The sequence below is a fragment of the Neolamprologus multifasciatus genome, chromosome 2, assembly GCF_963576455.1.
Source record: "Neolamprologus multifasciatus chromosome 2, fNeoMul1.2, whole genome shotgun sequence".
NCBI lineage: Eukaryota > Metazoa > Chordata > Actinopteri > Cichliformes > Cichlidae > Neolamprologus > Neolamprologus multifasciatus.
In genome coordinates this window covers 31,714,891-31,728,184 of record NC_140440.1, presented here as the reverse complement: position 1 = coordinate 31,728,184, position 13,294 = coordinate 31,714,891, and the positions used below count along the sequence as shown (strand labels likewise).

Sequence of the window (13,294 nt, the reverse complement as noted above, 5' to 3'; positions counted from 1 at the left end):
TAGTACTGGGTTATATTGTCTAAATCAGTTGTTTTATTTCTATTCTGGATTATTTTTTTAGTTGTATAAATTATTTTAATATAAGTATTTCAGTGGAACAAAATGGTTCGGGAAAAGGTATAACAATACAAACACAAAATGTATTGAAAACGGAAGATTCAGACATGTAGACATTATATTCTAAACATCATATTAATACCTGGTGTGACCAAGTTTTAAAAAAAAAGTTTTTATATATTTTTTTTTATTATTTGAGTTGATTTTTTAAGTGGATAATGTTACTTTAGTTGCTTTAGTCTAGTTTTAATATTATTTTACTTTACCTTTAGTTTTGTTTTAATTTGAATTCTAAATAATAGCTTTGTTTGTCATTTGCTGACTTCGTTTTCAACTAAATGTCCGCATTTCTTTCTGAACTGAAGCGTCGATTCCTTTGTGCCGCTCACATCAGTAGATTTGTCGACCCCTGGTGGTAGTAACTCGGTACCGCAGACATTTTTCCATGCTCGGTAAAGTAGACGTGGCAATGACGTCAGTACCGGAAATGACCCGGATCGGAACTTTAACTCCTGGGTATACTAGTCTTCACCAGAAACACCGACTGGTCTGATAATGTTTCGATACCGATTCAGGTGAGTTGAAACCCATCTAGCTTTGTTTATTAAATAACTTTAAAACTCGCACCGTCAATTTAAGTTGGCTTTCACCGAGGTGAGATTGGAGGGACCGTTCGAAAACTCCCGTTAGCTCTCTGGAGCTAACGTTAGCCCGCGGTTAGCCGGTCAGGCCATGATCAGCTGTGTGTCGTGATGGGCGGCCTTCACACAAACAGACCCAGTCCAGGCTCCAAATAATCATCGTTACCTAATGATATATATATTTAGCTTGCCTGTTTATTTATATGAGCTTTAGCGCAGTTATTTGGGCTTTATTTCCACGCTGTCGCGGTCTTTGTGACTAGCTTTTGGCTACCGAATCTCCTGAATTTGTTTTATCTGTTGAATTTGAAGCTGTCGGCCCGGAAAGCTAACAAGTGACTTTCTTTTTTAATTTTCAGACATGAATGATAACCACCTTTCGATGTGAATTTGTCCGTACACCGCGAGGTCTTAGTATTTATCAATCAGACAGACCCCAGGAGGAGGAACCGGCCGCCCGGGTGGTGTTTGATCTATAGCGGGCAGGTGATTCATTATCAGCGGCAGCATGACGTGCCGTGACCGGACACTCGAGTTCCAGTCAGCGTGTAAATCTCTCCAGGGCAGACAGGTATGTTGTGTCTTTAAAAAAAGAGAAAGAAAACAAAAAAACAGCCTCGTCCTTACACTCAGATTTATTCTAATTTATTTATTTTTTTGGAGTTATTGGGTTTTTTGTTTCAGTTCAATCTATTTACATAGTGGTTTTGCTCGTTTTTGCTTAGTTATTATTATATTCCATGATAAGTTTACTTGAAGTTGTGCATGATTTGATAAGAGTTACCACAATCTTTTTAACACACAGCTAAAATGCAGTGATGCAGATCGGTTTTGGTCGCACCATATAATTTTGGGCTTGGCTTTTAGTTTTGCTTTTTGTTCCTTGTTTACTCCTCTCGGTAAATCCCCCAAATAACAGTGTCAAAATGTTTTTTACTTTCTTTAAAAAAAGAAGAAGGAGGAGGTAAATAACTATCAGTCAGTGTGTCTGGTAATGCAAACATAATTATGTCAGTGTTTATGTGAGATGATGCAAAAACACATTTGGAAGTGATTTTTGTTTACTGAGAGGTAGAGCTTTTTTTCTCTACCTCTCAGTAGTTTTTCCTCTCTCAAAATGGGCCTTTTAGGTGTGACTTCTCAAACTTTGGCTACTTAATATAGAAACATCTATCCCAAAAACACGTTTTAAGTGTGTTTTCGTATTTAACTTGTGCTGGTTACTAGTTAGAAATATTTCTGTCACAGTCCTGATTATTTTTCTTTGGAGGAAGGTTGATGATTTAAAAAAAAAAAAAAAAACCATGCCAAATTATCTTATATTTTTAAGTGACCACATTCTCTTTTTTATTATATTAACACTCCAAATATTATGCCATTAGACATTTTACTTTTAGACATGTTTAAGTTTTTATTTTAAAAAACAAAATGTCAGAACAGACTTGATTATTATTTTATCATGATAAAAAAATCCAAATTCTTTGACTTCTTGATTCATTTAAAATCAATTCTCAAAGTCTTGCTTATAATTTATACGTCTTACCCCCCCCCCCCCCCCTTTTTTTTTTTTTTTTTTTTTAAATGTTCCTGGCCATCTCATCTGCTTCTTTGTACCTCCTGTAGCAGAATGGAGTCCAGCCCAGTAAACCGGCGCTCAGTGCCCTCAGGCAGCGCAGTGACTTTACAGTTATGGCCAAGTAAGTTCCCCAAAGTCTGTTTTCGCATACGTTTCCTCATTTTATGTTTATTTGCTGTTCCTTTATTTTCATATACACTTTTGAATTAGCTATAATATTCATATAATTAATTTAGCATATAAATGGTTTAATACCTGTTTCTCTTACCTTTAGTTAAAGAGTTGTACTAAAGAGATTTGAAGCAAATATAATTATTTGTTCTGTGACTAGTAGAAAAAGTTTAACCTCTGTTTTTGTCTCCTTGTAGGAGAATTGGGAAAGACTTGAGCAATACATTTGCCAAACTGGAAAAGCTCACAATTTGTAAGTGTTAATTTTAACGTAATTTCAGCTTCATTTCGAATTTCTGAGTGTGATATCATCCAAAGTGCTGACTCTAGATGATGTTATTTTCATGTTTTAGTGGCAAAAAGAAAATCTCTGTTTGATGACAAAGCGGTAGAAATCGAGGAGCTGACATACATCATTAAGCAGGTGAGCTGTCACTCTTCAGTAAAGCATGTAAGTCCTTTTTTATATCTAATGAAATTTGATATTATAACTTTCCCTTCTTTTATTTGTCTTTTAGGACATTAACAGTCTAAACAAACAGATAGCACAGCTGCAGGACTTGGTGAGGTCCCGTGGAGCTCCAGGTGGCCGACACATTCAGACCCACTCAAATACTATAGTGGTGTCATTACAGGTATATCCACATTTTTGTACTGTATTTGTGCAAATCCTGCTGTTTTTTTTGTTGTTGTTGGCGTTTTGTTTTTGCTTATTTAGATCAGAATGAGTGCAAGATGACGGCAGATGAGAGCTCTACCTATATTTTGCACCCTTCCTGGTCATAACCTTTAGATATGACTTAATTTCTCAGTATCTCATCTCTCATATCTGTAGGTAGTTGGTATATATTCCTAAATATATGTATATATTATATACACTGTATATAGCATATATTCTGTTTTTTTATTTCTGTACCAGAAATATTTCTGTTGTTTGTTTGTTTTTGTTTTTTTGCATCAAGACCCCAAGATAAATGAATCATTTGTTTAAAAAAATTGTAATTCTGATTCTGAATTTGAAGTTGATCTAAAAAGAAACAACTTTGAACCTTTCTGTAAAACTTTGTGTACAATTTTAACCCTGGAGAACCAATGGGGTCGGCTCTGACCCCATGGGTTCTCCAGGGTTAAAATCAAGAAAAGATGTAGTTATTGACTGAGAGAATGCGAATTTTCTGTAGTTTTGTGTTTTGTTTTGTTTTTCCTTTTTCTTTCCTTTTCTAAATGGTAACAAAAGTGAATCGTCACCTCCTTTAACTCTGTCATTCTTTGTCTGTAGTCCAAGCTGGCATCGATGTCCAATGACTTCAAATCAGTCCTAGAAGTCAGAACAGAGGTGAGAGCTGCGTCAGCACACAAAAGCAAACAATGCTAATACCTAAAGCTCTGGATAAGGTGAAGGTTTCTTCTCTTTTTGACTCTTGTTCTTCAGAACCTGAAGCAGCAGCGCAGCAGGAGAGAGCAGTTCTCCCAGCCTCCGGCGTCGTCTTCTCCTCTCATGGCCAACAACTTCAGTAAGTCTCTCCACATCTCAGCTTCACGCTTCAAGTTGCTCATTCAGATTTTTAACAAGGGTCTCATATGAAAGTAAATGGCTACAGCAGGTTAATAAAGCATGTTTTGTAGTTTAATTAAGGCGTGTTCACTCTATCCTGAATATTGTTTGTGTGAAAAGTTCTGTCTTAATCGTTTTGTGGACCTTTAATGTTGCACATGGTTAAACTGACGTGCAGCACTAGTAATACAGACAAGGGTAAAAGAGGACCGTGAACATGGCTGGCTTCACACTGCCTGCTGTAATGTCACATTTATATCACCTGTATTCTCTGAAAGTGTGAACTTCCCACTAGTAATGAGAATAATCATTATTCAAAGCATACAAAGTGTGTATTAGAGTGAACACACCGTGAGTGTTTCTTTGTTGTGTCGTGGAGGAAAATACTCGACGTCTGGCTCCTGCTCAGTTCATCATTCTGCTAAAGTGAATGATTAAATATTTTGCCGAGCAGGCTTCTTAACAGAGACCCTTTAATGAACGCACCGAGCTCCAGTGCTTCCTGTACGTGCATTTACACAGTTGGTAAAATGTTCATAAATTCACTTTATTTTAGCATTTTTGACCAAATATCAAGCAAAATGCTCATTGTGAATGCTTAGAGATTTTACAAAGAAAAAAGATGGATATTAAGACTGGTTTCATTATTTTAAAAATATAATTGGCTTGATTCTGATCTCTGAAATGATGCACTCAGCATTTATTTATCTTGATGGATGATGGTATAAATATTTACATTTCTCTACTTGTTTGTGTTATTACCTGCTAAAAGGTACATGGGTATAAACCCTACGGTAGAAAACCATATGCATAATAAATCACATATTAACAGAATATATATTTTTTCTGTGTTTGTGCACACATTCCCTTATTTCTGTTTTTGGCGTACTTGCACTGAGCATGTTGTTTGACAGTTAGGTGTTTTGTTTTTTCCTTCTTTTTCAAAAAGGCACTGGTTGTGGATAAGTTTTAAATACCAGTGTACTTTTCAAAACAGCAGCTGTTGTGATAGGGAACTGCTGGCAGTCCTTGTGAATGATTATTACTGTATTTGGTCATCTGTAATGCAAGAATTAAAAAATATTTTAGGGAGCCGCAAAAAAGGGGCCCAGGAGCCGCATGCAGCTCGTGAGCCGCGCAATGACTACCAGGGCTATACAACCGCAAATTACAAAGGTATTTCCCGGGAACGTCTCGACTCTCCAAGCGGGTATAACTAGCTACTGTATGTGCCCGCTGTTCTTTCTGCTTTCCGCCCGTACCATAGAGGATTTCTGTGATCACGTGTGTGTGTGTTTTTTGTGTCTCTGCAGATGGCTCGGTCCTGATGCAGGAAGAGTCCCGGAGCCGGGGGGATGTGGCTATCGATATGGACTCTCCAAGTAATCCTTTGCAGCTTCAGCTTATTGATGAGCAGGTAGGGTGTTGGTGTTTGTTTGTTGAAGTCAGACAGGTGGCACAAAAAATTGAGTCTGTTGTCAAACTTGACTGACTTTTATCCGAGATTAGCTAAATATTACACTAAAATGCTGTGTTGTGGCAACAGGACTCGTACATCCAGAGCCGTGCAGATACCATGCAAAACATCGAGAGCACCATCGTGGAACTGGGTTCCATATTTCAGCAGCTGGCGCACATGGTCAAGGAGCAAGAGGAGACCATCCAGAGGTGAGGAAGAGATGGAGACAGATGAGGTTCAGTGGGATAAAAGAACGAGTTACGCAACTGAAAGAAAGGACTGGAAAAACAATCTTGCTGAAAAAAAGCCTGAAACATAAATGTTTTTTTTGGTCCTGTTTTGGGATAAAATTATATAACAAATGTATTCTTGGAACAATTCAGCAAGTAAAACAGATCAGCACGTATTGACTACAAGTCTTCATCAGGGTCTGACAAATACGCATCAGTCAGGATTCATTAATAGTCCTGGAAGGCAATCAACCTACACCAATTTTAACCGCTAGAGGGTTTAAAAGACAGAAGCCCATATATATCAAAGCAATAACAAATCTTAGCAATTTTCTATTTAAAATAAATAAACAAATAACAAACTAAAGCAGAACTGAAAGAAATTGTGATTTTTTTGGGGGGGGGTTTTTGCATTAATGGTATAAGTATTGGTGTAATTTCTTAGTCTTTGAAATAAAACAAGACTGATTAGAGATTAAAAACTCTCTTCTCACTGCTCCGTTTCTTTCTCACAGGATCGATGCTAACGTGGAGGACACCCAGCTGAACGTGGAGGCTGCCCACACAGAGATCCTCAAATACTTCCAGTCGGTCTCCTCCAACCGCTGGCTGATGATCAAGATCTTTCTGGTCCTCGTGGTCTTCTTCATCATCTTTGTCGTCTTCTTTGCGTAAAGGAATGAGGAGCGGGGAAACGGTATCGAATGAGGGAGAATAAAATTAAAGCTAGACTATAAGGATGTATTTCGAGACTCTTCTGTCACGGTTTCATGGAGGCTTTTGGGATCCACTCGAATACGGACCTGTTGTTTTGTCCCAAGCCACAAACTTTTCAGTCTTAATTTGACTCTTCAATGGAAAATGAAGATGTTGAACTCTCGAATAAAACAAATAAATGATCTTTGAATCCCCACTTTAAGAGCAGAAAGCTGCTCTGTATTCTACATTGACCAACTATTCATAAGCATTTAATCAAAATGGCTCTAATTTAATGGTTTGATTCTGCAAACTGTCTTATGGTTGTTTTGTTTATCCTCTTTTACCACACGTCATCCTTTATAGTAAGTATTACAAAGCCAAACTTTACAACTGGACTTGCTCCTCAGATTATGTTGCTTCATAGTTTACCTGGTTTTTACTGGAACCACATGACTGTCTCTCATTTATCAGCAATTCCTAACCTTCTACCATCCAAAACTGATGTGGATTTTTTTTTAAATCTTTATTTGCTGTTTTCTTTCATTTGCCAAATTGGTACCGTTGTTGAACTGTGACACAATACAAGGAAACTCGCTGTGGCACAAGTAGGCAGTCATAGCCAGATGAAGGGAGGTTTGCAGTGTAACTGAAGGGTGAGCTGTGAGAAATGTTATATAACGGCACTGTTTTAAATGAAGCTGTGTGGTGAGCAGCCTTCGCAAAGGTTTAATGGAAGAAAAGGTTTAAACCTCACTGAGTGCTGCAGGAGGATCAGTGCATATGAAGGGGTAAGCGCTGGTTGTAAAGTCACACGATCGGCCACGTTCCCTGGAAGTGTCTGGTTGGATGCCTGTGCGCATCCATTATCTACCTAATGTACAGGATGTTATTTAAATGACCACAACTTTTTAAAAGAAACATTTTTTTTCCTTTTTTCTTTTGCTCTCTTTGTTTTCTTTTTTTTTTTTTTTCTTTTTTTTTTTTTTTTTAAATTTTAGCCAAATGCCTTGACTTAGTGTATAAAGTTGAAATAGTTATGAAGATGTATTGATAAAGTGTGCATTAATAAAACAATAATGGGGTGCTGGCATTCACGTGTGAGATTTTCTTGGGATAAGAGGATTAGTCAGCAGAGCTTTAATTAGCTGTAACAAATGCTGCAGTTTATATTTGGCCTTTTCTTTATTTTCATTTATAACAATGCAGACAGACAGATATGCATTTAAACATTAGCCTCAAATGTTAGCTAAACATCTATTTAAAACAAAAAAAGAAGACATTTTTGTGTAAAAGAAGTGTTTTAATTGCACAGAAAAGATAAGAAAATTGGTTATTTATTACCTTAAGTACATGTATTACAATAAAATCATACGTGAGTCTAATTATTTTCTGCTTTACTTGACGGGAGAGCATCTGTTAACTGAGCTGGTGATCTGGAGCCAAACTGTGGCTGCTGAGTCTGCAGAAGATCGCTGTCCTGCCTGTTATGTAACAAGTTTTAGTTCATGTGATGTGTTTATGATTCATCAGAGAGCCCTTACAGTATGGGTTTGAGTTTATAGATTCCATAAGCTTGAGCAAAGTTTAACTCAACATACTAAATAGGCTGGCATGGACAAGGTTACTTGTACAGTACAGTTATACTGGTTGATGCTCAGACATGGTCTGAGTTTCAAAATATTAAGTTGGTAGCCAGCAATTCAGGATTCAGACTGCTTTAAATGTTCTTTTTTCCACTTCCATATTCTTTAGTCTGTTTCGTGTCAACCCAGCTTGTGGTGGTGTGCAACCCAGTGTACTCCTAATGCCAGTCCCAAGTCCAGATAAATGGGAAAGTTTCATCAGGAAGAGAAGGAAGGGTAGGGGTGTAGAGGTGGTAGTCAAGGGAGTGATAGTGGATATATCAAAAAGGTGTTGAAGATGGAGCTGCCAGGTGGGAGGAAGAGAGGAAGACCACAGAGTTGGCCTCTGTGGTCATGAAGAAGGGCATGCAGAGTGTGACAGAGGAGCATGGTAGGGATAGGATGAGATGGAGGCAGATGATCTGCTGTGGCAAGGGTCCCGTCAAAAGAAGGAGGATCTGTATTTACCATTTCAGATACAGAAACCATCCGTTACCAGACAAAAGTGGTTTTAAAGGGAGATGAGCTAACATAAAAACTGGTTCCAGGCCCAGAATGAGACAAAGCAGGATTATTTTGAAATGGAAATCAGGAAAAGTTACTTGAAATATGGAAATGAGCATAACAGGTCGCTTCAGATTTGGAACAGCTATTTATTCCCTTTAGTGTTTTTGGTCTTATGTAGGTAAAACAGTATGAGCAGTTTCTAATTTACCCACCAGGACCACAAAAGGCTGCTGACATCTTAAAGCCAGAACCATAATTCTTTTAGATTTACCTAAAGCTGCCAGTGAGCAAATCTACTTAAGTCCTTTCTCTTGAATTTTTTCTTCATCTTTTGAAATAAGGAAGAAAATAATTTTTTTAAGTTTTCCAGATTTTCATTTGACCCATTTTTTAATGGCAGCTACCTCCACTCCTCCCTTTCTTCCTCATTAATGCTTGTCTTGTACAATCTGGGCTCACCCAGTCTTCTCTGTGACTCTCCTAGTTTCTCCTCCCCTCCCTTGCACATGTCCCTCTGCTTTATTTCTCCCCTGACTCCCCCCACTTCTCTCACCCATGAGCACTCTGCTCTATAGGGGTGATCTCTGGCATGCTCTTACTCCTTCCCTTCCTCGTCCTGGCCTGAATTGCTTCCTCCTCCCCTTCTCCATCCTCCTCCTCATCAGACCATTCAACTTGCTGCTGCAGGTTCCCCCTGGAGCCTCTCAAGTTGCTGCCCTTTGGGAAATTCCCCGTGCGGAATTTTGTGCGGAAAGTGACAAAGGAGAGGCTTTTGCTGCGCTGCTGCTTCTCAAACACCACTTCCTGGGTCGGAACCTCGTCGTTTCCGTTCGCCTCATCCACACAGTCACGGAGCACTGAACGAAAGAGCCGAGGAACCTCGTGAACCTCGGGCTCCATCTGTGACACCAGCCTCCTGAACCTGCAGCAGGAGGGATAGGGTAAGTGTAATATGAGCTGACTTTGATTCACACCCCTTTACAGCCAAGGCAAAACAAAAAGGACACAGCCAACAAAGAGTGTAAGGGTGGAGAATGAAGAATAAATTGGAACGTCACTGTAAGAAAAACACTGGTGGTGTTTGAGGGTGGACAGCCTGTATGAAACTTTTTTTTCTAACAGAGGACGTGTTTGCAGAAGTGACTATTAATGCTGGAGTCTCATTGATGAAAAGTTGCTTTTTTGTCAACTTGTTCATATTTTTGAATCCCACAGATTAATAAAACTGAATATTAGATTTTAAAGCCCTTATATTTACTTGATCGCTTTGTCTAAACAACTCTGTTCAGTGATAACACCAGAAAAAAGTCACATTTGCTTTTTTTACTGAAAATTCATTCATCATTATGTTGAATTAATTATGGGCATTTACCAGTGAGGGGTAGGGTTAGTGCTGGGTCATATTTACACCACACCAAAGCAAGCATAGTCATTGAAACTAGAAAATTGTACATGCATCTTAACCCTCCAGTTTTTCTATTCTCAGATTTACATAAGGGGTTAATATGAACCTCACACAGACATTTAAAAGTCAACTTTTATAAGTATGGCTCTAACAGTATTAGCGAGTCTTTGCTTAGTGTGTAAAATGGATTAGACTGAAACCCTGCAGCTCTCTGCTATTTGAAAATGATCTGCAGGTCTTTTAGTTATACTAACAGTTTCACCGTTATCCTGCCAGTCCTCTAGCTCTGTCTCTACCTCTGCCTGTCTTTCTTACCTGACAATCATAGGCCCACACTGTGCAGGAGGGATTTTGGCACAGAGGTCTTGCAGCTCCAGCAGGTCATTGGGAGTGAGCTCATAGGGCTGTGGGGTCGGGGTGGTTGCCAGCCAGCTGTAGTCTGCTGTAGAGGAAGAGCTGCGACGGCGGCGACGACCCTCCGTCGCCCTCTCCAAGCGGATGCGTTCAGTGCGCTTCACCATGGCCCCAAGCTCCAGCATCAGGGTGTTGGTTACCAGCTCCTCAGTTGTTCGCTGGCCGGGCACTTTAGGCTCAAGGGAGAAAACAGCGGACCAAGGAAACATCTGGAAAAGACACAAAGAGTTGGTGAAGAAGAGACTGAAAAGTATCTGTCATACGATGATATGACCTTCACCATGTTTGAACCCATAGTGTTTAAAGCAAAAGCATTAAAATCACCTCAGCACACAGTCTGTAGAGCTGTTTTACACTGGAGTTATCTAAAATCCTCTGAAATCTTAATTGTCTATTTAAGTAAAATGTGGTGCATATGTGAATGCAAACACATTGCATACTGTTCTAACTTCTCTCCTTGTTATCAGATATATATAAATCTTTTCTTACCTTCATGAAACAAGGGTTACAAAGCTGTAGTATCTTCTCTTCTGATGAATATCCAACACTTGTCTGGTAAAACCTCAGTCAGCAGTAAAGTGAGCAGCGGGCCTGCACAGGCTCGCGACATTCAAAGTGGATGAAACTCCTGAGACTCCAGCTGGTGGCTCACAGATACCTGACTGCTTTGCTACCGGTGAAGGTCCCCAGCAGACAGTGCGTGTATTTCTGTGAGGGGTGCGTATTGTGTGTGTGCAAGTTTGGGATTGAGAATACAAGTAATCCTGTATTAATAATGAGTGAGTGACGAGAGGAGCTTACCTCGTGACATGAGTGTACACCTGGGAGAGCCGTGTGCTTCTGTGTGTGATGGCCAGAATTCAGGTGGGGTATTTATATAACATTTATATAATATTATATATAATATAATATATATTTATATATTAATATAATAAATATATAATATTTATATAACAGCATGGGGACTTAATTTTGTTTTGCCACCTTTCTTTTGCATGTTTTTCATGATTTTATATCTTATCTGCCGTTAAAGATGTAGTGAAGGTTGCAGGTCACAAACACCTTTCTCTAAGATATTTCAAACCACTTTTAGAGTCTGACAGACTAATTTCTGGACAGTCATGAAACTTAAACCAGCAGAATTTTTGGTTTCAGGCTGATAGGCATACTATTATACCCAGCACAGTCTTTAAAATAGCATCCAGTGGACAGACAATAATCTTTCAAACACACCTGCAATTACCAGACTGTTGTTGGGCTAATGTTACATAACAACCAACCTAATCTCACTTTCTCACACACTCAGGTGTTAGCAGTCTGTCCCGTCGACTTGTACATGGCATTGTATTGGTAACATAAGGTACAGTCTAGTGGCTGGGTTTCCACACCACTCAGCAATGAGCCACCAAATCCCAGATTACATTCAAATCCATAGCCTACCTGGAAGAATGAGTGGTTGTAATAGCTGACATAATCTAATTACAGCTGCTACACTCAGTGACTGAAGGAAAAACAGTTCTTACTGTTATCAACGAGTGTTGCTCGTTTCAATTTATCTAATGCCAGAAAATGCTGCAGCTAAACACAAGATGAGAGCCTAAAGGGTTACATATATTGTCCTGCCTAACATCTGATAAACAAAGTAAAACCATAACACCAGTCAAATACACATTCAGACAGCAGTGGTGGAGGCTGGCAATTTTCATAGGAGTGGCCAAGCTGGGGCCATTACTTAGACTGGGCAGGGAAAGAAACTGACATGTCCTTTTTTTCTTCTTTTTGTTTTTTGGTTGCTGCGTGGCATGTTGCTGTGGGCTAAATACTCTGCTAAAACATTAAGGCCACATCAGCTGCTTTGGTGCAGATAAAGGTGACAACAGGTCCACTGGAGAGGCAACAACAGGACAACCCTCCAACCCTTTAATAACTGAGTGTGAGCAGTAGTAGACTTTTTGACTTCTCACTGGTTTCATTTGCATACTGAGGCCTGGCCGCCATGTAGAATTATTCCATGTAGACTCATAGATTAATATCCTTTTTGTTGCTGTGTTTATACATCCCCACCCAAATGATAGGCAAACACTCAAGTTTTATTCTCTTTTAACTGTTCAGTACAATTTCAATGGTTTGTTGGACTGTTACATAAATTGAACAACAGCAGCAAAGAAATATTTCAGCTCAAAGAAATAAAGAAAGTAAGAAAGAAAGGGATGAAAGTCTGTGCATATCCTGTTAACTTGAGTTGGGTGGAGTGGCCAAACTTCAGGGGTGGATCCTTGCTTTGCTCCTGCCAGACAGTGGCAGTATGAGAAGATAAGAGTTTAAGCTTTCACTCTAAAGAAACCTTTATCATTGGGCTATTTTGCTTATTTACTTGTAAGCATCCCAAAATGTATCCACCAAATATTTTTCTATCAATACCATTCTAATCTCTTAAAGTACATATTGTACAACTGTTCAACAATTATACTTAAGGATGTTGTATATTCTTTCATAAATCAGGCAAACTTTGCACTTTATTCACCTACATTTATAATGTTTCTTTGCTAATACCATATTTTCTAATGGTGTTTTTGTTTGTGGTTGTTTTTTGGTTGGTCAGTGAATATGTGTGTCTGTGCGTGTGCGTCTCTGCGTGTGTGTTTCTGCTGCGGTTTAATATTTAAAGTATTATATACCCAATTCCTAATTCATTTACTACAGTTTCAAATATTATTATATAGCATAATATACTTTGTTATTATTTATTATAATAATCATGTAATAAAAATTATTATTATTATACACAGTTAAACTAAATATGAGACAAGCAAACACTACCTTGTGGAAAAAGGTCACTTGATCATCATTTAAATAAACATTAAGAAGAAAAATGCCCTGAAACACAACCACAAGGAAACCCACACTCAATAGCTCTTTACTAATCGTCTGTTAACATCAAACAAAAATAATTTAAAA

At 38.6% G+C, this 13,294-nt stretch overlaps 2 protein-coding genes across 5 annotated transcripts; one reads left to right on the top strand and one right to left on the bottom strand.

Annotated features, from left to right (window-relative positions):
• Positions 1–416: 416 nt before the first annotated feature.
• stx5a (syntaxin 5A) lies at positions 417–6,902 on the top strand. 4 transcript variants are annotated; one of them, XM_085171997.1, is made up of 12 exons: positions 417–632; positions 1,058–1,269; positions 2,325–2,395; positions 2,643–2,698; positions 2,799–2,869; positions 2,964–3,080; positions 3,725–3,781; positions 3,878–3,959; positions 5,090–5,176; positions 5,314–5,417; positions 5,547–5,668; positions 6,205–6,902. In XM_085171997.1, the coding sequence occupies exons 2-12, from the start codon at positions 1,207–1,209 to the stop codon at positions 6,362–6,364; spliced, it is 990 nt and encodes a 329-aa protein (XP_085028123.1). In that variant the 5' UTR covers positions 417–632; positions 1,058–1,206; the 3' UTR covers positions 6,365–6,902. The 4 variants fall into 4 exon arrangements, with proteins under 4 accessions (XP_085028123.1, XP_085028117.1, XP_085028135.1 ...); XM_085171991.1 differs by having other exon boundaries at positions 427–632; positions 2,322–2,395; XM_085172009.1 differs by lacking the exon at positions 5,090–5,176 and having other exon boundaries at positions 431–632.
• A 437-nt stretch (positions 6,903–7,339) lies between these two features.
• On the bottom strand, positions 7,340–11,105 carry LOC146524837 (protein RD3). Its single transcript, XM_085172070.1, has 3 exons — positions 10,826–11,105; positions 10,238–10,545; positions 7,340–9,439 (listed from the first exon to the last, which is right to left on the bottom strand). The coding sequence occupies exons 1-3, from the start codon at positions 10,829–10,831 to the stop codon at positions 9,067–9,069; spliced, it is 687 nt and encodes a 228-aa protein (XP_085028196.1). The 5' UTR covers positions 10,832–11,105; the 3' UTR covers positions 7,340–9,066.
• Positions 11,106–13,294: the final 2,189 nt, after the last annotated feature.

What these genes read in the sequence shown, in the direction of transcription:
- stx5a (XM_085171991.1), top strand. Translation starts at nt 1,207, where the DNA reads ATGACGTGCCGTGACCGGACACTCGAGTTCCAGTCAGCGTGTAAATCT. An exon ending in TCTCATGGCCAACAACTTCA is followed by an intron (nt 3,960 to 5,089) that starts GTAAGTCTCTCC and finishes AAAATATTTTAG; the next exon opens with GGAGCCGCAAAAAAGGGGCC. An exon ending in TACAACCGCAAATTACAAAG is followed by an intron (nt 5,177 to 5,313) that starts GTATTTCCCGGG and finishes GTGTCTCTGCAG; the next exon opens with ATGGCTCGGTCCTGATGCAG.
- LOC146524837 (XM_085172070.1), bottom strand. An exon ending in TGTGGGCCTATGATTGTCAG is followed by an intron (nt 9,440 to 10,237) that starts GTAAGAAAGACA and finishes CTCCTGCTGCAG; the next exon opens with GTTCAGGAGGCTGGTGTCAC.